Source organism: Stigmatopora nigra, unplaced genomic scaffold, assembly GCF_051989575.1.
Source record: "Stigmatopora nigra isolate UIUO_SnigA unplaced genomic scaffold, RoL_Snig_1.1 HiC_scaffold_25, whole genome shotgun sequence".
Taxonomy (NCBI): Eukaryota; Metazoa; Chordata; class Actinopteri; order Syngnathiformes; family Syngnathidae; genus Stigmatopora; species Stigmatopora nigra.
The window spans coordinates 384,534-407,133 of NW_027551604.1; the positions used below are offsets into that span (position 1 = coordinate 384,534).

Here is a 22,600-nt window from a genome sequence, read left to right on the forward strand (position 1 = left end):
ACTCACATTGAATGCAAATATGATCACATCTTCAATCTCATTAACGGGAGTGATTAGAATATGATGATCAAGTGTGTTTGTATTTGAATTGATTGCCTTTATGGTCATGACACAACCTGTACAATTAGTTTTAAAGCTTCGCCACAAAGTGCACACTTAAATAAGTAGTCATTAAAGGATTTTTAGAGTATACCAGTCAACACGTTTACATACCTGTCAACTGGTACGTTCTCGCCGTAATTGGTACAACTGAAAGCCCATTTTTATATTGGTACGCTGTACACATGAAAATGGTACGCTAAACGGTGATTTTGAGAAAAAAAAATAAATTAAGGCACTTTCTAGCCATTTTTCACCATCCGCCATTGTTTCTTCCCGGAAACGCATGTCTGCCAAGTGATATATGTACCGGCGCCTCTGATTGGCTAAAAAACGCATGTCTGCCAAGTGATATATGTACCGGCGCCTCTGATTGGCTAAAAAAAAAAGATCATGATAAACATTTCGTTTTGTAACACTTTCACCATGTGATTTCCGTTTCCTGTTCCCTTGTTTATGTTTACTTTCATTTTCACTTGTTGTTCGTGATTTTTTACAAAAAAGTAAAGTGGTAAGATTTTCCATGTATTTATACATATATGTAAGGGCGAAAACAAAATTTGGTAAGATCACAAATGGTTCGAGGTTGACAGGTATGCGTTTAAGTTTTATGCCGCGTTCAAGCTGATTGCTCAAAACAGCGTCGCTCGGTGGCGAGCGAGTTATGACTTCCGCATTCCAAAAATTTCACTACCACTCCCATGATGCCTTGCGACGCAGTCGACCAAAAATTAAAGTAGCACTCCCGCCATTTTTGTCACTTCAGCATTCCAACATTAAAACCCCCCAATCCTGTGATGATCTGTCACTTCCGCATTCTCAAAATGAAACTACCACTCCCGTGATGCTTTGCCACTTAGCCAGCCAGTCATGCGGGTGGAAACCCAAGTGGGCATCCGCTCCACTACACGAAGAAGAAACTTAGAGGAAAGATGAAAGAAGAGGAGGAGGACGCCGGCGAGTCGAGCCCCGGCCAGGCTCCTCAACTTGAGGAAAGCTCCGCCAAGGAAGCCGACGTCCCCGACGCCGTCGACGGCAATGTCGAAGGCGACGTCGAAGTGGAAGAAGCGGCGAAAGAGCACTCCCCCAAACTCTGCGGCTTCTTGAGCAAACTCTCCGGGAAGGGGCCTCTGAGGGGCTACAAGCCGCGGTGGTTCGTCTACGACCCGAGGAAATGTTATTTGTATTACTTCAAGAGCCGCCAAGACGCGTTACCTTTGGGGTACATCGAAATTGGAGATGCCTGCTTCAGCTACGACGTCGAGGCCGAAGAGGGACACTTTGCAATAAGTGCTTCGGGCAAAGAGTTTCTGCTCAAGGTATTTGGGCTTCCCCTAAACTTTTTTTTCGGCTACTGTCACGTTCACTTTCAGGTTTAAACGGCTCTCTTGCCAATTTACTCGGTATTTTGTGAGCTGGCTGCCGTTAACGGCGAATGACAGTCCATTTATTTGGCAGTTGTAAAAATGTAAAAAAAAAAGAAAAAAAAAGGATGATTTGACCTCATGTCCGCTGGTCACATGATTGCCATCACATGACACCGTCAGGTCGTCTTCCTTTGCATTATTACATTAATAATCACTATAACATAGATAGCGTGGTTCCAGGTGGCGACTGAGCAACGTAATGATGTAAATCGGCGTTTTAAAGGGAATACAAAAAATATTTAAAAAAAAAATAACATTTTGACTGCGTTGTTGTCATCCACTTAGCTGAGAAAAAACACCTGCCAAGACCAAAATGATAAGATGTAGTAAACATACACATAAGTTGTGAAAGGTTATTGCAATCAAAATGACATCAACACATTACTTTTGACATTTTTTTTGTCTGGTGCTAGTATGGAACTACACTCTAAAATATCAGTTTGTCGTTCAGCACACGGTATTTTGGCATTTTAGCCCAACTATCAATAGTAGGTGTGTATTTAATGTCTTTTGGTTAATGATGGTGTTTGTGTTTGTGTGTTTTGAGGCTCCCAGCAAAAAGGTGATGCACTTGTGGCTCCAGCAACTCCAACACAAACGCTGGGAATTCAGCAACTCACGTGGGCGTGGCCAGAGGGACAGCTGGAGCTCTCCCACCTTAGCCCACCCAATCAGCGGTCTCGTAGCTCAAGATAACGGTACGCGGGGTCAACGTGCACCTGCTGCATCCGTCACATTGACTTAATTCCACCTGGGGAGGAATGACTTGCTTCACTGGTGGAGGCGGAGTTTGACTTTTTGTTTATTTAGGCTTTAATTAGGCTTTTGTCCCTTTTTGGACTGCCTCCGAGCCAGTCTTTTTTCCACACTACCACACCAGAATCCAATGATTACTTCATCAGCAAGCTTGCGAACCATCCTGATGATTTGGTTGAGGTGTGGTAGAGAAAAAAAGACTGGAAACCGGTGGTTTAAAGCCTTTAATGCAACATTTTCTGTCGTAAAAGACCTTGATCCCCCTCTTGGATGCATTGTGATGATAGGCAGGAATGGAGATAAAACCCAGGTCAGCCAGGCATTCCGTAAAATGTCCTCCCTCCTGGAATAAAATGTTAAATATTCAAGGCCATTGTAAGATAGGCATGACTGAATTTAGGCTTTTGATTATCTAGAGCACAGGTGTCAAAGTGGCGGCCCGGGGGCCAAATATGGCCCGCCACATCATTTTGTGTGGCCCGGGAATGTAAATCATGACTTTCAGTTTTAGGATCAAATTCAAATGAAGAGTATAGATGTATATTAAATGTCCTGATTTCCCCCTTTTAAATCAATCATTGTCTTTCCTCTTGTTCCTCCGAATCCCAGATGGAATTCTCTTTGAAAAACTCAGCGACAGCATGGAGAAGCTCCGCAGCGACTTTGCCGTGGAGTCTCAGGCGGACGGCTCGACGGGGATCCACTCGCCCAGAGGGACCGCCGTTAACACCCTTAATTTCTCACTCAAGACCTTGGGCGCAGACCTCAGGTCGGTTGCTGCCATTTGCACATTGTTCAAAAGCTAGATGACCTTTGACCTAGTGCCATGTGGATCCGCTGTGATCATTCAATTCAATGCCTTTATTGTCGTCATTAAACAATACATGATATAATACAATGAGATTTGAAGCTTAGGACTTCATGGCCGTCCGTCTAAACCAATTTTGCTCTTCATTTGATGCAAAGCTTTGAATGGCATGCGTCTATTTTGGAGTCCTCGCTAAAGAGGGAAATTAGCTTTGAGTGAAGAAGAAAAAAAAGAAAAAATGGGCCCTCACTTTTTTTTTCTGAGGTGTAATGCAATAGAGGAAATTGTCACACACATCCTTTACCAGGGTGTCAGACTCTGGTTGGTTGGTGGGTCACTTTAATGTCAACTCCATTTCATGTGGGCCGCACCATTTTAGGTATAGTATTAAGATTTTTGTTTTTATAAATTGATTAAAAGAACCGGCCCTGAACATTCCGTTTTTTATAGATCTAAAACAATGTTTATTTGAGCTTTTTTAAATATATTTTTAGATTTTACAAAAAGATTTTTGAACTAAAAACAGAAAAAATGGATTAAAGAATTGCAAATATTGATTTAAAAGGGGGAAATCAAGAAATGTAATATACATCTCTATACTCTTCATTTGAATTTGATCCTATGTAGAAACTCCATGTCGTACCTGCGAGCGGGCAGGGCGGGCGACAGCAAACGCAGCGTCTTCTACACGGGCAACAGCGGCGGCAGCGCCGACGAGTGGGAGCTCTTGGACGCCCCGCCCAAAGACTTTGCCGAGCACAAGCAACATCCAGAAGTTCACCGCCGTAAGTCAACTTCTTCTTCTTCTTCCTCTTGGCTTTTTTTTGATCCAATGTCACATTTTCAGACTCTTTCGGATCGGCCTTCGACTTTGTGCGCAACTCGTCCAGGCCTCGGAGGCCCCTGCTGCGGGGGGACACCGGCTCGGGAAAGTGGGCTCGCCACGCCGAGGGCTCCCCGACGGAGGTGAACGGCAAATGTGTGGAGATGCAGCTCCGCCTTCAGAGCCAGCAGGAGGAAATGTGTGCCCTGCAAAAAGAAGAAGCACGACTTAAAGAGGAGTTAGCCAGTCAGAAGGTAGGAAGGAAAGGATTTTTCCCCTCCTTGACTCTCTTCTTTCCGCCATTTTTTTTTCGCGACCGGACGTTTCGTCGACGGACAATTCGTATGCTTTGTGGTTAGAATTAGGGTTAGGATAGGGGTGTCAGAGTCGGGTTGGTTAGCATGGCGCATTAACGTCAACTCGATTTCACATCGACCATTTTAGATATAATATTTAGTTTTTTAATTTTTATAAATGGATTAAAAGAACTGGATTAAAAGCTCAGAATATTCCATTTTTTATAGATCTAAAACGATGTTAATTTGAGCTTTTATGATATATTTTTAGATTTTACAAAATGATTTTTGAACTAAAAACAAAGAAAAAAATGGATTAAAAATTTCAATGATTGATTTAAAAGGGGGAAAATCAGGAAATGTAATATACATCTATGCTCATTTGAATTTGACCCTAAAACAGAAAGTGGGCACTCATCATTGACTTTCCCGGGCCGCACAAAATGAGGCGGCGGCCAGATTTGGCCCCCGGGCCGCCGCTTTGACACCTGTGAGTTAGGGGATAGTGTTTAAAGTTAGTGGTTAGGGGTTAGGTCTGCCGACGAAATGTCTGTCGACAAACCGCCCGGGGACGAAGTGTCCGGCGATGAAATGTCCGGGTTCCATTTTTTTTCCCCCTCATTGTCTTACAATATTTACTCCATCTGACCAAACGCAATGCTTCAATTGTTCAGGAGCTGGTGAGACTCTTGCAGCAGACCTTAAGAACGGCACAGTGCGACCGGGAAGCGGCGCAACGCCCGGCGGCGCCGCCGCCGCCGACGACTCCGGATCCGGATCCCCCGTCGGCGGAGCCCGGCCCGCCGGGAGAGACGGAGCGTCTCCAGGCGCTGGTGGGAGAAAAAGACGGGCAGGTGCGATCCTTGTGCGGCCACATGGAGCGCCTGGCCCTGGAGAAGGAGAGCCTCCAGCAAGAGTTGAGGGCTCTGAAGGTCAAGGTGGGCGAGATCAACGATCAACTGGGAATGCTGATGGAGACTATCCAGGCCAAAGACCGAGCCATCGTCAAACTGTCGCAGAAGAGCGAGGAGAGGAGCGCCGCCACGCCCAACGAGGCCTCCTCCGCAGCAGCCCACGTCGGAAAGGAACGTCAGGAAGTGGACGTCCTCAAGGTCTGTGGCTTTAAAATGCATTTCTCTAGTAGTAGCCACTCAAATTCAAGGTCATTTAGGCAAAATTACACTTTACTTTCTGTTAATGTTATATTCACTCTAGGCCACGGTGTCAAATTGGCGGCCCAGGGGCCAAATCTGGCCCGACGCATCATTTTGTGCGGCCCGAGAAAGTCAATCATGAGTGGTGACTTTCTGTTTTAGGATCAAATTCAAATGAAGAGTAGAGATGTTTATTACATTTTCTGATTTTCCTCCTTTTAAATCCATAATTGTCATTTTTAATCATTTTTTTCTGTTTTTAGTTAAAAAATCATTTTGTCAAATCTAAAAATATATTTAAAAAAAGCTCAAATAAACATTGTATTAGATCTATAAAAAATGGAATATTCAGGGTTTTTAATCCAGTTATTTTATTCATTTGTTCATTTATAAATGAAAAAAAATGTAAATATTCTATCTAAAATGGTCCGTCCCACATGAAATTGCATTGACGTGAAAGCAGCCCAAAGCGAACCAACCCGACTCTGACACCTTAAATTTTAAGGTGTAACATGCCCAAACAGGAGACCTAATTGGACCCCGTGAAAGCATTCCCATGGTCATTTGTGAGGATTGAAGGCCTTTTCCTTTCAGGACAGTCTTCAAGGCTACAGAACGCAAAACAAATTCCTCAACCAAGAAATCCTGGAGTTGACGGCCTTGCGCAGAAATGCCGAAAGTCGCGAGAAAGCATTGGAAGCCAAGGTACGTGCGGACGTACGTGGTTACACCGTGGGTGTGCGTGGCAGGAAGTCTGAATCATGCTGAGGGAAATTCCAAGATGGATGACTTCATCTTTCTCCTCCCCTCCGATTACGCAGTACACGGCACTGGAGGCCAAGTTGTGTCAAGTGGAGAGCAAATATCTGGTGCTGCTTCAAGAGATGAAGAATCCCGTGTGCTCGTCTTCGGAGCACAGTCCCGCCCGGGAAGTCATTTCCAGGTTGTTGGAGGACGCCCTCCAGCTGGAGAGCCCCGAGTGGGAAGACCAACCCGTCTTCAGAGCCAACACCGTCAGGTAACAATGATAAATTACTCGTGTGTCAACACGTATACGGCTACGGTAATCCCTCGAGTATCGCGGTTATGTAGACTAGATACGTTTTTTTTTTGTTTTATAGCCCTTCTATCTTTTTTTTAAATGACATTTCAATATATCTTAATACATTCCTTTTTACTTTGTACTTTATACTTTAGATTTTAATGATGAGTGATTACTATGTTAATGCTTGAGTCCTTTTTTTTCTGTTTGTTTCATATGTACTGTTAACGGATGTACTTTTTTAGTTGTATCCTATCTTGCGCTGACCCCGCCCATCTGTCAAATTTTTTCTAAGTTAATGTGGCCCACCCTGGGCCCAAAAGTTTGCCCAACCCTGATGTAGACTAAACACCATCGAAAAATTGCCAAGTAGGCTCACCCCTATTATAACCCTATTTTTCACTTATGAATTTCAGTGTGGATTTTAACATTTGTGAATTTGTGAACTGAAAAAATATATACCGTATTTTAACGACTATAAGGCGCACTTAAAACTCAATTATTTTCTCCAAAATAGACAGGGGGCGCCTTATAATCCAGTGGCCTTTAAATATTGAAAAATAATTCATTCAGCTTAAAGGAAAACATCATTGCGGAGCTTTGAAATTTGGCTTTTTTGCTTTTTTCGGGCTAATCCAAGAGAAATTATTTATTTTTTCAAATTCTAATTTCAGGGGGAATTTCAGTGAAGTACACTAAATTTTAAATTAATTTGAATGTCAAAGGCGCACGCTGTCATTAATGAGGAAAACAATCGGAACATTGAATTGCGATTGATGGTTTTTCAATAGATTTTTGGGGGGGCGAATCATTTTCTAATTGTGTTTTAATGCTATCGGCTAGCATCAATAGCATCCCACGAGCTAACGCCGTTGCCGCCTTGTCTCCGACAGCGAGTACGACGTGTTCGGCTTCAAGACACTGCCCGAGGAGGAGGAAGAAGAAGAGCGGCTGGTGGCCAAATTGCGGGCCCTGGAACTCAAGTCCCTGTCCATGACGGAGCACGAGGTGTCGCTGGGCGTCAAGTGGGAGAACTTCCTGGCCGGCACCATGAACCGCAAGCTGGCGCGCTCGCCCGAGCTCAAGGCGCTGATCCGCTGCGGCGTCCCCCACGCGCACCGCTCGCGGCTGTGGCGCTGGTGCGTCTCGGTCCACGTGCAGAAGTTCCGCCAGCAGCTGGCGCCCGACTACTACGAGACCTTGCTGGGCGTGGCCCGGGACAAGCCCAACCCGGCGTCCAAGCAAATCGAGCTGGATCTCTTGCGCACTTTGCCCAACAACAAGCACTACTCGTCTCCCAGCGCCGTGGGCATACAGAAGCTCCGGAACGTCCTGTTGGCCTTCTCCTGGAGGAATCCAGATATCGGATACTGCCAAGGACTCAACAGGTAGCCATTGAAGCCACGGTCAACGTCAAATGTTTGATTGATGGATTGATTTTTGTCAGGTTAGCGGCTATCGCCTTACTCTATCTGGACCAAGAAGATGCTTTCTGGAGCCTCATCGCTATCGTGGAGGTCTTCATGCCGAGAGACTATTACACCAAGACTCTGCTTGGCTCACAGGTAAGCAGAAGTACCGTATTTTCACGACTATAGGGTGCACCGCATTTAAAGGCGCAGTGTCAGTAACGAGTGCTATTTCTGTATTTGACACACACAAAGGACGCAGCGTTTTTAAAGACGCAGCCAGGCATGGCAAAACATACACCAGCTTAAACATACAGTCACACGTTAAAAAGTCGTTTTTAAAAAGGCAACAAAAGCAAAACGGAGTTGGGTTGTACTTTATTGAGCCATTTTACAATGTACTCGCGTCATCATCACCCACAAATCCATCAAAGTCCTCATTTTCTGTGTCCAAATTGAACAATTGTCCAAATGAGTCATTGAAAACGTTCGTCCAGGTGGCCATAATCCATACGCAAATAGTAGCTAGCTAGTAGCTGGCGTAACTAGCCCGGCGCTAAATAAATAAATGATCTGGTGCAGGTGGACCAGCGCGTCTTCAAGGACCTGCTGAACGAAAAGTTGCCTCGACTCCACGCCCACTTTGAGCAACACAAGGTGGACTTCTCCCTCATCACCTTCAACTGGTTTCTGGTGGTGTTTGTGGACAGCGTGGTGGGGGACATCCTCTTCAAGATCTGGGACGCCTTCCTCTACGAAGGGCCCAAGGTGAGACGGTCGAACCCACCGACGACCAATCGGGGCACTACGGTTGGAAAAACTGAGCTAACGGACCGACCACCTCCGCAGATTGTCTTTCGTTTCGCTCTGGCGCTCTTCAAATACAAGGAGGAGGAGTTCCTCAAGTTGGAAGATTCCACCGCCATTTTCAAGTATCTCAGATACTTTACTCGGACAATCCTCGACTCCAGGTAAGAGAATTTTCACGTTTTTGGACTTTGGAGGACACCCATAAAAGACACAAAGAATTAGTTTTTAGTCAGGAAAAATAGTCTTTAGTTATTGCATTAGGTGCTCAGACGTTTGGTCGCCGGTCAGTTTACTGTTGTAACGAGCTCTCAAAATTATATTCATGAGAGAGTTTAATATCTAAGTACATTTGACTGGCGACCAAACGTCCGGCGACCAAACGTCCGGCGACCAAACGTCCGGCGACCCAAACGTCCGGCGACCCAAACGTCCGGCGACCCAAACGTCCGGCGACCCAAACGTCCGGCGACCCAAACGTCCGGCGACCCAAACGTCCGGCGACCCAAACGTCCGGCGACCCAAACGTCCGGCGACCAAACGTCCGGTCACGTTGTATTGTGTACAGTAGAGACCTAAAGAAGACAATCACAATTTTGTTGCAATATGTACGTATAATTTTTTTTCTCCCCCGTTCTCCATTGAGGAAACTGATGAATATCGCCTTCGTGGACATGAACCCGTTCCCCATGAAGCAAATCCAGAACCGGCGCGGCTTCCACCTGGAGAAGGTCCGCTTGGAGTTGAGCGAATTGGAGGCCATCCGCCAGACCTTCTTGCGGGAGAGGGACACGGCCCAGGACGGGCGAAACTTTGTCAGCGACGACGACGAGGAAAACTGAACGGAACGTGGACCAAAATATCAGTATTCCACCTTCATTTCACTTGTCTTAACTTTGCGTTTACATTTTGGAACTACGTCTAGGTCAATTGCAAGTCTGTGGAACACATTCTTGAAGGTAGTAGCATTATACAGTTTCACTACACGTAGTATGAAATATTTTCCAAATGTCTTTCTGATTTTTGGCAAAACCATACATTTGCCAACTCAATATATCAGAAATATCTGACCGATATAAGGTACTTTCTTAGATTCTTTTAAAGAGTTTTACATTTTGAAGTGAGCCACTGAATGGTATTACCACGCACATTTCGTTTTTTTCTGATGTTTCTGGAACATTTCAGGAGCACTTGGGCCAAAGTTTAGTTTTTTTATGAACTCAAAGTTGTAATTTTTCTTTTGCTTTTGAGCCAAATCCCATTCATTCCAAAGAAAAGTGATAATTTCAACTTTTTTTTTGCTGTTTGGGGTCCAGCCAAATTGTATCAGTGATTTTCAGGCACAGTGTTTTTCCTTTATTTTGTAAAACAATCCATTTAAACTTAACTTTTTCATTTCACATCAAATGTCTTCATTGGATACTGAAGTCTTTTCCATGTTTAGCTGCTCAAAATTGCCTTCTTTTAGACTGCTTTTTTCCTCCCACCAACGGCTGTTTGCTGACAGTTTCATTCCGTGTCCACAGTGTGGCAGTGCTGAGTTTGTCCATGCTGTATTGTTTTTGTTCCAAAGTTCAACTCGTATTTAAATCTGTGATTTTCCGAGCGACATTTCCAAACAACAGAACAAATGTGAACTAAATGTATGGTTTAAAAATCGCCTCATTGTGTTATCTCCTCGACATTCATTAGCCAACTCAACCCACCTGTTTGTATTCTGTCCACATGTCACTTTACCTTCGCTAAATGCTGATATGATACATACAATGTCATCGTTTTTTTCTATTTGCCATTCTATTGCACACTTTACATTCCAAGGCACTTCCATGTGACGTTTTCTATCATTGTTACCTAGCGAAAGGTACGTTACAAATTGTCATTTTGTTCGTAAATAAAAGAGTTTTCTAAAAAAACGGGACGGTTTGATTGTCAGTGAGGAAACATGCCAAGAAGTAGTCATGTCCTAGTTATGGATAGCAAGATGAGTCTTTCGCGTGGGAGGGACTTGATGTCAAACAAAAGTGGGATGTTGCTGCCAACACTTGACACAAGAACCGGAGGAACCCGAGAACGCCTTTCCATCCAGTGCATCCCACTCAAGGTAAATATACTTGTAGTATACATACTTTACTATCAGGTCTTAGTTAGCATGTTAGCCACTCAGCTATTCACCCCTGGCCTTCACGACATTTCCTTTCTAAAGTAAACATTTCCCCCAGGGGAGCATTAACCTAACGTAATTCCCCCCCTCCCAAAATCCGCTTTTGTTCTTCTTAATCCTCGTCCACTGCTACATTCTCGGTCCCGGTCTGAGCGCTGGTTCGCTTTTGGGAGAGGGAGAGAGAAAGACATTTGAGTCGGATTAATTAGACCCGAAATGGAGCCAAAGTAGGTCCGGCTGTGAGATGGAATGTTTGTCGATGCGAGCTGGGACATGCGTTGCCAAAGACCAAACGGCGGCATTTACCACTCCTTTCTCCCTCTCTTTCTTTCTCTCTTTGTTTCTTTCTTTCGGTGTTCAGGAAAGTGGTTTTAGTGGTGAGGATAGCCTCGGAGGAGAACATCCACATCAATGAGGACACCTGGAATGGCGCTTTTTAAGCAGCAGGCTGTGGAGGACTTTTATGACATTGGCCAGGAATTGGGAAGGTAAGTCCACTTTAGAAGGGTGTGTGCGTGAGTGTGTTAAAAGCATTTTCCTGCCAGGTGAGAGGCGTCCAATCCAGGGTTGTCCTCCCTGTCAAAAAGGATTGGACCTCTATTGGCAATAATGGCAGTTATTAAATTCAAATCTCATGTATGCTCTTAACTCAAGGGTTGGTTCGTGGGCTGCATTAACGTCAACTTTATTTCATGTGGGATGCACCATTTTAGATGGAATATTTAATTTTTTTTTGGTTTTATAAATGGATTAAAAGAACTGGATTATAAATGCCGATTATTCCGTTTTTTTATAGATCTGAAACTGTTTATTTCAGCTTTTAAAATATATTTTTAGATTTTCCTAAAGGATTTTTTAAACTAAAAACTGAAAAAAATGATTAAAAATGACAATTATTGATTTAAAAAGGGGAAATCAGGAAATTGCATATACATCTATACTCTTCATTTTAATTTTAAATCAAAACAGAAAGTCGGCACTCATCATTGACTTTCCCGGGCCGCATAAAATGATACGGCGGGCCACATTTGGCCCCTGGGCCGCCACTTTGACACATGTGACTTAAGCATTGTTTGTCACTACTACCACTACCGCAAATTTTAATGTTTCTTATAATACGGCACTCCCTTGTATACGAAACGAATATATTGGTTGAAGGTGCGTCTTATAGTGCGGCAATTGCGTACGCAGCGTTCTTGCGTAAAAACCTGGGTGTGTTTTGGCAAGGGCCGAGCCAAACGTGAACACCGACTCCACCTCAGGGTGGGGAATCCTTGCGCTGAATGACAAACGAGTCGCTCAGCCCGTTCATCGCCACGCGACGAGTAACAGTGGAGAAAATTGTCGGCGGGAAATCCCGGGCGGGGAACCGGCGAGTCCGTTTAGTGTCACTGTTGACAGAGCCAATGGGAGGAGAGGAAAGCCCTCTCAACCTATTTGTCCTTGTCCAAATGTTCATGTGAAAAATAAGGTCAGATTTAATTATATTAACCAGCAATTATGATTGGACTGACTGGGAAGGACGTAGTTTTCAATCAAAAATGATTGGCGTGATCCATCGCTAAGCCTGCAGCGTCCGCGGTTGCCGCAGACGGTTCCGCCGGAGAGTTGCGTCGCCACCAGCTTTGGCAACCTGTTACGTAAGCGCTCGTTTGATTGGCGTCACGTCGTATGTGTCAAAATCGCACTCCGTTGCGCTTCTCTAAACATGGACACTAAGATACAGACCATTTTGTGCTTCAGCTTTCGCAGTTTCACCACATTTTTGGGGGGGATTTTTTATTTATTTTTAAATTATTTCTTTTTTTTTTTACTGTTATATATTTCCCCCTGGTCATTTTTGCCTGATATAACTTATATTCACTCTAGGCCACAGGTGTCAAAGTGGCGGCCTGGGGGCTAAATCTGGCCCGCCGTATCATTTTGTGCGGCCCGGGAAAGTCAATCATGAGTGCTGACTTTCTGTTTTAGGATCAAATTAAGATAAAGAGTATAGATGTATATTCAATTTCCTGATTTCCCCCTTTTTAAATCAATAATTGTCATATTTTAATCATTTTTTCTGTTTTTAGTCCAAAAATCATTTTAGATATATTAAAAAAGCTAAAATAAACATTGTTTTAGATAAAACACAGAATATTCAGGGATTTTAATCCAGTTATTTTAATAATTTTATTAAAAAAATGTAAATATATCTAATATCTAAATATCTAAAATGGCCCACATTAAATCGAGTTAATGTTAAAGCGGCCCGCGAACCAACCCGAGTCTGACACCCTTGAACTAGGTGGAAAAATACGGCATTAATTTTGGGGGGTTCGTGTGTTTAACCCCGGCAACTGATATGAGGTTTAATACTTTTCAAGTGGTCGGTCGAGACGGGTGGACGTGTCATTTCCTCTTTGCCGCCTGGGCGCGCATTCTTGTGGCGTGGCGCGTTGAAGAGATGACAGGTGCACGCCGTGTTATTATTAGCTGACTAGATAACTATGATAACATAACGGTCCACGCAGACGACAGACTCATCTCACACATGCTAACGAGGAGTTTACGCTAGTTAACCCTTTCACGAACAGCTATTCAAAATGTGGACTCTCGTTTTAAGGAAATATTTTGGTCATTTTGTTCAGAATAAATAATTGTTGACCTCGAAGGGACTTTTTGGTCATTATTTTTGTTTTCTATTGTTTTTCTACCATAAGAGCAACTTTTATAAATGAGTATTTTAAATACTAAAGTAGATTGGAATGCTCACATTTCAGTGACATCGACAGGGCTGGATGTCCAAACTTTTTTTGAGGGTCGCTGGGGGTACTGGAGCCTAGTTCTCCCCTGAAAGGGTGGTCAACCCCGATAACCAATCCCACTCGCACTTGTAGCTAGTAATAATTTAGCAGTTAGCTAGCTTAGCATGCATGTTTTTGGAATGTGAGAGGAACCCAGAGTACCCATAGAAACAGGCATACCAACCTGGGGTCGAACCCAGGACCCCAGCACGGCAAGGCCAATGCCTTAACCACTCATCCACCGTGCTAAACTCTCTTTTATTTATCCGGATTTAAAACAAGGCAAAACCTGTCTTCCCATCTCATTAAGGATGGAATCTCACGCCGTCTGCGCTAACAGGAAATGTGTCACAATTCAAGCGGCCTTAGTCACCCCGTTTCTGATGACAAAACTTGCCCCGCCCCCAACACAATACGTAATAAAGCCGCAAAGACTTTCCACATAGCGTACCCTGAAAACACCGCCGTGAAATGTGAGGGTCAAGCTGGACTAGAAAATGGGAGAACCCACATAAAGACAGAGTGTTTTGACATTTTTAAGATGCTCATTGGCAGGAAGTTGCCTCAAGTGGGAGGACATTGGAATTGTTCTTCAACCCGAACGCCACAATAAATCTCTCCTCACTTCCTCCCCGATGTTGACCCTCGTTCCTCGCCGTATCCTGTTGACGCTTAAAAATTGCATCGTAAACTTCCTCATGTGAAAATGCCATCATTTGTCAAACTGGGACGGTGTCCTAGTGGTTAGTGCGTCTGCCTCACTGTTCCGAGATCGAGGTTCGAACCCCAAAAATAAAATTTTCTCCAATAAAGAGAATTTTCTGTTTGTGGCATTTTCCAAAATAAATCTCCACATAATTTGATGGTTTTCCTTTTTTTAATGGTTGTGTTGGCAGCGGGCAATTTGCGGTGGTCAAACGCTGCACGGAAAAGAGCACCGGCGCCGAATTTGCCGCCAAGTTCGTCAAGAAGCGGCAGAGTCGGGCCAGCCGCCGCGGCGTGCGGCGCGAGGAGATCGAGCGGGAAGTGGAAATCCTGCGCCAGCTCCGGCACCCCAACGTGGTGGCCCTTCACGACGTCTACGAGAACCGAACCGACGTGGTGCTCGTCTTGGAATTGTGAGTCGGAGGGTTGGGGTTTTTCGGCCTGGGAATCGAACCGGCGTCCTCCAAAGCAAAACGCACTTTGTCCCTTTTCCGTCGACCCGAAGCGTCCTGTTTTTTGTTTGTTTGTGGCTGGCGCACGCAATCGATGACGGAGGATTTGTAAACCAAACATTGTTTCTGGTTTTGGACTGGTGACGTCAGAACACGCGCCATTAACTCAATGGGCAATGTCCCCTGCCTTTTTATGCCAACGTCCAATTTGGCAGGCGGACAAAGAGACCTTGCCACAGCTAGCTGAGGCGTGCTAATACAGCTAGCGTACCCACACAGGGTGTCAGACTCGGGTTGGTTCGCTTTGGGTCGCTTTAACGTCAACTTGATTTCATGTGGGTCGGACCATTTTAGATAGAATATTTTTTATAAATGGAGTAAAAGAACTGGATTAAAATCCCTGATTATTAAAATTTTTATAGGTCTAAAACAATGTTTATTTTAGTTTTTTATATATATTTTTAGATTTGACAAAATAATTTTTGAACTAAAAACACAAAAAAATTGATTGAAAAATTATAATTATTGATTTAAAAGGGGGAAAATTAGGGAATTTAATATACATCTATACCAAGGGTGTCAGACTCAGTTCAGACCATTTTAAATTTAATATTTAGATTTTTTTTTTATAAATGGATTAAAAGAACTGAATTAAAATCCCTGAATATTCAGTTTCTTATAGATCTAAAATAATGTTGATTTTAGCTTTTATAAAATATATTTTTAGATTTTACAAAGTGATTTTTGAACTAAAAACACAGAAAAAAATGATTAAAAATAGACAATGATTGATTTAAAAGGATGGAAATCAGGAAATTTAATATACATCTATATCCTTCATTTGAATTTGATCCTAAAACAGAAAGTCATGATTGACTTTCTCGGGCCGCACAAAATGATCCGGTGGGCCAGATTTGGCCCCCGGGCCGCCACTTTGACACCTGTGCTTTAGCGTATTTCGATGACGTGCTCCCATAGAGTTTATTGTGTTTGTGTGTGGGTTAGGGTTTCTGGCGGTGAGCTGTTTGATTTCCTGGCTCGCAAAGAGTCGCTTTGTGAAGAAGAGGCCACCGAGTTTATCAAGCAAATCCTGGATGGAGTCCAGTATCTGCACTCCAAAAGGATTGCGCATTTTGACCTCAAGGTAAAGCACGTCCACTCGTTGTCTGCCATTAAAGGCGCCATTTCGATGGCAAGTGGCAAATCGAACTGTAAGAATGAGCTAGCAGACAGAACAAGACCACTAGGGGGGCCGGATTGGACCCCCTAGTGGGCACTCCTGGTCCACACCTTTGACCCCCCCCTCCCATCTTCACCAAAACAAGTCGTAACGCAAAATAAGGCATCTGTCGGAAGGCCTGTCAGGCTATTTTCAGGCCCACTTGCTTCCTGTTTACCCAGGGAAGAGGCCCCGCCCACCAGATACAGAGGTCACAAGGTTATCTAGGCGTCTAGTTACTTTAGGCCCAGCACCGAGCCCCCGTTTGGCCAATGGCGGGCGGCTCCGGCGTTAGCGATTAAAGCCAATCAAAGTAGAAAGCACAATGAAGGAATGTTTTGATTGCAAAAGCGCCGCTTTAATCCTTGTTATTTCATTCGTTTTTTGTTTACTTTTCAGCCGGAAAATATCATGCTGCTGGATCGAAGCGGTCCTCTCCCCCGCATCAAAATCATTGATTTTGGATTGGCGCACAAGATCGAAGACGGCGCCGACTTTAAAAATATTTTTGGAACCCCAGAATTTGTTGGTAAGCACATTTTTGTATTCTTCCCTATTTATTTCTATTACAAAAATGACTTAAATGTGGTGTTATTGTTTGTTCTTCAGCTCCAGAGATTGTCAATTACGAGCCCCTGGGCTTGGAGGCCGATATGTGGTGAGCTTCATAATAATTTATATCACTGGTGTCAAAGTGGCGGCCCGGGGGCCAAATGTGGCCCGTCGCCTCATTTTTGCGGCCCGAGAAAGTCAATCATGAGTGGCGACTTTCTGTTTTAGGATCAAATTCAAATGATAGATATAGATGGATATTATATTTCCTGATTTTCCCCTTTTAAATCAATAATTGCAATTTTTATACATTTATTTTGGTGTTTTTAGGTCAGAAAGCATTTTTTGATATTTAAAGATAAATATATAAAAATATTTTCGGTTTTCCACTTTAATATTGAATACAATTTCAAAAAAATGTTTCTTATTTGAAATGAAAAACAAATGATGATTAGATGTTTTAAAATAAACATTGTTTTACATCTAAAAAAATTGAATATTTTGATCCAGTCCAATTAAAAAAATATATAAATATGATATCTAAAATAGTTCAGCCTATGTGATATGGAGTTGACATAATTGCGGCCTGCGAACTCAGTTTGACACCCTTGACCTTGACATACGAGCTCAGTCCCCGAACGCATGAAGCTCATATCTCAAGGCACCACTGTACTTGTGTTTGATTTTGACGGATGTGATTTTTCTTTGTGACAGGAGCATCGGAGTCATCACGTATGTTCTGTAAGTTTGCCGCCACCGTTTTTCCATGGCACAATAAAACCGTATTCAAATCAATTCAAATGTATCTTTTTTTGTTTTGTTTTTTTGGGGTGTCAGTCTGAGTGGGGCGTCGCCATTTTTGGGCGACACCAAGCAGGAAACGCTGGGCAACGTGTCGGCCATGAGTTACCAATTTGACGACGAGTTCTTTGGCAACACCAGCGAGCTGGCCAAGAGTTTCATCGACAAGCTGCTGGTCAAAGACACCAGGTACGACTGACCGTGTGTACGGCACCCCCGGTGGAGCCACAGCCCGCCTGGAGAGGGTCTTTGACACAACTGCGTCTTTCTTCTGACTTTTAGGAAACGGATGAGCATACAAGACGCCTTGAACCATCCTTGGATTAAGGTACGGTGCACGCGGCTTTGTGTGGGTTTGTGTGGGTGTGTCCTTGTGTTGTGTGTGGAAAATAGGGGCATGCCACTTGACTTGAGACACAAAAGGAGCAAATGGAATGTTTTGTTATATCAATATGGAAGGACACATTTAGGGTAGGGAACTTATAGCGCAGGAGCCATATGTGGCTCTTTCCACGGGTGCGTATGGCTTTCCCCACTAAGCGGTCAGGTCAAATATGGAAATCAGCGGTGGGAGATCTGATTCCCAAACGCACTGAAACAAGGGTGTCAGACTCAAATTGGTTCACTGGCTGCTTTGACGTCAACTTGATTTCACGATAGAATATTTAGATTATTTTTTAAATTTAGAAATGGATTAAAAGCCCCGAATATTCAGTTTTTTTTATCGATCTAAAACAACATTGATTTTAGCTGTTTTTCAATATATTTTTAGATTTTGCAAAATGATTTTTGAACTAAACACAAAGTAAAAATTGATTTAAAAAATGACAATTATTGATATAAAAGGCGGAAAATCAGGAAATATAATCTATATCTCTACTCTTCATTTGAATTTGATCCTTGAAATCTGGCACTCATGATTGACTTTCCCGGGCCACACAAAATGATGCGGCGGGCCAGATTTGGCCCCCGGGCCGCCACTTTGACACCGATCATACTAGAGAAAAATGTATACAGAAAGCGCATTATATGTACGAGATAAAAACTGAAAGACACACATTGAGAGTACCTTAATTATTATACTAGATAAATGTTAAAAGATACATATACAAATTAAACGCATTTGGCTCTCCACTAACCTGTCAGGTAAAATATTGCAATTTTTTTGTGCGCATGCGTGTGACAAACGCTAAAACCCTCGGCGACCACTCTCACCTGCCTTGGCTTGCGCGTCCGTTTTCTCACTCACGCCGAAACGCTAATCCTACGACGGAACCGCGCCGTTGCGCGTCTTGCCGACCTCTGACCCCGCCTCTCCCTCGATCCTTTTTGCCCAAAGTCCGGCGATGGCGGCGGCGAAGCGCCCGAAGACCGAACGTTGGGAGGAAGGCGGCATCCCGAGGCCCGACAATCTCTCGCCCAGTCAAATTCCAAACGGAGATCTGTTGTTTTATCACGGAATGACGCTCAAGAACGTTAAAATTGAAGCGAATACGCTAAAAAACAAAGAGGATGGGAGGGTACATTTGCTGTAAAGTGGAAAAAGTCGCGTAAAGCTTCGAAACTTGTCGAGCGCCATTTTTTTACGTGCGTCACGATGGATGCTAACTGCGAAATTACATGCTAATACTCAAATTTGGCCCTTACAATGTGCAATTTGGGGCCTTTGGGAACATTTGATGGCCCTTACTTGACATTTAAGTCTTTGTTTTCTATTTTTGTGGCTTTTTAAAACTTATTTCTAGCTTAAGATAGCAAAAATGAGACTCCTTTTTCGTTATATCTTTGTTAAATTGTTAGCCAACGTGACACCAGTTGAAAGGAAGGAAAATGCGTCACTCAACCAAAACCCACCAAAAACTATTTTTTAGCCAATTTCAGGAAAAAGTTTATTTTTTAATCGTATTTTGAAGTCATTAGATGTAGACTGTAATAATATATATGAAAAGAGTCCGTCTTTTTAACAAAGATCTTTCTCTTTTCCAAGTACTTTTTTGCTTAAAAGCATTTCAGGGTTGAATTGTATTTTATTTTGTTCAATTTTATATGAATACGTAAATTTAATAATTATCCAGTATGAATATACCACTACTTAAAAGTCAACGTAGTATGGTTGAGGGTAGAAAAAAAACATTTACATTTACAAATTTAAATTTTGAAAGATTTTGAAACCATATTTGTATCTATGTACTGTAATAAGATGACATCCAAATGTAGTGTAGTACTTTTTCAGTGTTTTTCAGTTTGTATTGCTCGCAAATTTTAATCTGCTTTGTTTACAGTGGCGTATCTGATGCAGAAAAAAATATTTGATATGATAATTTATTGGTAATTGATATGAATTTGCTCATTTCTTGTTCTGCACAGAGAAAGAAAGGGAAGGCGGTCATTTTCTTTTCCAGATGTTTTATCGTATCAGTACTTTTGGAAAAACATGACATGAACTAAAAGTCTGTTTTGATAGGCCCGTTACGTGAAGGACTATTAAAAATGGGGGTAATAAAGAGGCTTTTTGCAATAGAGCGTTAAAAAAGAGACAAGTTAAGATTTAAAGGAGGACGGTGTCTTGACCTCGTGCTGTTTTTCTTTTTGGTACATTGATAAATGTTAGCCAATTTTTTTTGGACATATTATTGACCGCGATTTGGATAGCTTTCTATTTTGGAAAATTACTGACTGTTGTGTTATAAAATATTTTTTATTTATTTATGTGGTCTGAGTTGGAGATTTTAAAGCCGTTCTTTCCAATGGAATGCTTTGATTTTGCATTCCTTTGAGGTTTTTGACCTTTTTTTTTAATGGTTTTTAGCACCGATTTGCTTTTCTTCAAGTGGAGAGAATACCGAAATGTTATTTATTTAATTTATTTATTTATTTGGAGGATTTCCAGAATTTGCACGCATCACATTAACAATACTTGAAAGATGCTTTTATTAAGTGCACTTTTGACCTCAATGTTAAAACATATGCTGTTTTTTTAACATGTGCAATAAAAAATTGCCAAAAATCAATGTTGTTGTTGTTTTTTTTGGGGTCACTTTTTTTAGTGTTGTGTTTATTTTTGTTTGTTTTTGGGGTCCCCTTTTTTAGTGTTGTGTTTTTTTTAATTATTTTTTTGGTGTCCATTTTTTTTGATCAAAAATGAATGTAGTGTTTAGCATGTATAGCTAATGGCTAATTGTTGTGATGTCACAGCCGCACAATACCAGACAAGCCATGGTCAAGAGGTTGTCGGTGGTCAACTTGGACAACTTCAAGCGCCAGTACGCCAGACGCCGATGGAAGGTAATCAACAAAATCCAATATTATACAAGATAACATCGCCATTTTAATATATTTTGCATTTCTTTTTCTTATAGCTGTCTTTCCGAATTGTGGCTCTGTGCAACCACTTGACCCGAATCATGAAGAAGGGCCCAAAATCTCCAGAACAGGATGAGGTAAGATTGCTAATGCTAACCTTTTGACCTGGGCTAGCCAGGAAAACATATTACGTGTGTTTTTTTTTCAAATTTTATTTCAGAGGGATTGCGAAAGCGACCGCGAGGAAGAAGTTGAAATCCTCAGTCGGCGGCCCAGAACCAGAAAGAGAAGCAGCACTTCCTGAAGCCGCCATCTTTAAACCTGTCTGTCCTCAACCACACACACACACACACACACAAATACACTGTAGTTGTTACCTAGGCAACCCAACCGAGTTAGCATTTTTAATTTAGGTAGCACTCGTAGAAAAGTGGCGAGATGGTGTTACTTGGCGTCCAGGTCGTAGAGATCTTACTTCCTTCCTTCCTTCTTTCCGCTAGTTACGAACAGTCTTAAAAAAATCCTTCTGCTGCAGGTGCTGTGCTCAAGTGTATTGCATTCATATTTCATTTTTTTTAAATAGTTTGACCGTTTTGCTAATTCGTTTTCATTATGGGGGTTGTTTTTTTAATTCAGAATTTTATAAACTTATTTTTTTCTCAAAAATATTATTTTCTAGGCTATTTTTTCATTTTTTTGGTCAAAACTGTTATTTTAGATGAATTTATTTGGAGAGTTGTTTTTTTAATTTATTTTTTAACTAGTTTTTCTGTTTAATTTATTTTTAGTGTTATTTTAAAAAATATATATTTTAGCTCTCTGTTTTGTCTGATGAATTTATTTTTTGGGTTGTTTTTTTTTGTCATTTTTATTATTTTAGATCTTTGTTTTGTCTGTTTAATTTATTTTGAAGGGTTTTTTTAAAAAAAAATTTCCCTATATTTTTTCCATAAGCCTAGCCACCATTAAAAAAAAAATTAACAAAAAAAATCCCCAAAATCAATAAATTTGGCTTTAAAAGAAAATTTAAGTGAATGCAATACACTTATGTCTTTTTTCCTTCTTTTTTTGAATGGGTGTGTTGCTGGGAAATTGCTCCAAAATGTGCTTCCATAAACCATTTACTGCCTTAGGAACAATATTTGCTCATTTACATATTGTTTAGGTTCAAAGTGGACCTGTCATATGCCTGTTAAAAAAGGCAATTCAATCATCACTTCCTTCCCATGACAGTGTTTCAAAAACAAAAAAAGTATTAATTATACATATGGAGCTCTTAACACCATTGTTTGATACGTTTTAACGTCCTGTATTTATGCTGTAAATAAGAATGCTCCGCCAAGCGTCTTAAGTGTTTGTTTTAATGACAAATGTTCCCGTTTGTGACTCGTTTGTCTACTTTTGATGGAAATGGACTTTTAATAAAATGGCGGACGTGACGCGTTGACGCTCCAAACGGATCAAAAGTTGCCCTGTTGTGGTTTTTCAAGCCATTGTGCCCATAGTTCTCACCCGAATAAACGAATGAATGTCTGGCAGTGGCTAAAAGTAGGCCACGGCTACAAAGACTCCTAATTTGGTACCCCAAAATGATGTCATCCTCAATTATGCTGCATTGACTTCAAATTAAAAGCTTGGCAGGCCACTGCTTGGCGCGGTTTGCAGTTCTGGGGTCAAGGGTCAACCACGGCTGGGGCCTCACTGCGTGAAGTTTGCGTTTTCTCACGTGGGTTTTTTTCTGGGTACTCTGCCTAATCCCAAAAACATGCATGCTTGGCTAATTGTGAGCTAAATTCTCCTTAGGTATGAGTGTTTGTCTCCTCGTGCACTGTGATTGGCTGGCCACAGATTGAGGGAGGTCCCATTGCCAGCAAGGGTAGGCTCTGGCACCCCCCGCGAGCCTTGTGAGGATAAGCGGTCCGGAAAATAGATTAATGAAAGATTGTATAAATGTTTACAGTAATTAAACGGGGTCATGTAACAAATGATTACTGCATAAT

At 42.2% G+C, this 22,600-nt stretch overlaps 2 protein-coding genes across 4 annotated transcripts; both read left to right on the top strand.

Moving 5' to 3' along the window:
• The first annotated feature begins 210 nt into the window (after positions 1-210).
• Positions 211-21,864, top strand: dapk2b (death-associated protein kinase 2b). Of its 3 annotated transcripts, none has more exons than XM_077711024.1 (13): positions 211-610; positions 10,555-10,722; positions 11,144-11,270; positions 14,465-14,686; positions 15,731-15,869; positions 16,344-16,473; positions 16,554-16,602; positions 17,211-17,237; positions 17,334-17,486; positions 17,580-17,625; positions 20,493-20,582; positions 20,657-20,737; positions 20,821-21,864. In XM_077711024.1, the coding sequence occupies exons 3-13, from the start codon at positions 11,194-11,196 to the stop codon at positions 20,902-20,904; spliced, it is 1,098 nt and encodes a 365-aa protein (XP_077567150.1). In that variant the 5' UTR covers positions 211-610; positions 10,555-10,722; positions 11,144-11,193; the 3' UTR covers positions 20,905-21,864. The 3 variants fall into 3 exon arrangements, with proteins under 3 accessions (XP_077567150.1, XP_077567149.1, XP_077567151.1); XM_077711023.1 differs by lacking the exon at positions 211-610 and adding an exon at positions 10,216-10,482; XM_077711025.1 differs by lacking the exons at positions 211-610; positions 10,555-10,722 and adding an exon at positions 10,744-11,009.
• tbc1d2b (TBC1 domain family, member 2B) lies at positions 875-10,053 on the top strand. The gene is made up of 13 exons (XM_077711022.1): positions 875-1,418; positions 2,074-2,224; positions 2,892-3,051; positions 3,718-3,875; positions 3,938-4,167; positions 4,884-5,321; positions 5,958-6,068; positions 6,185-6,381; positions 7,299-7,793; positions 7,853-7,970; positions 8,397-8,582; positions 8,664-8,785; positions 9,268-10,053. Exons 1-13 carry the CDS (start codon positions 1,032-1,034, stop codon positions 9,461-9,463), a joined length of 2,949 nt encoding a protein of 982 aa, XP_077567148.1. The 5' UTR covers positions 875-1,031; the 3' UTR covers positions 9,464-10,053.
• Positions 21,865-22,600: the final 736 nt, after the last annotated feature.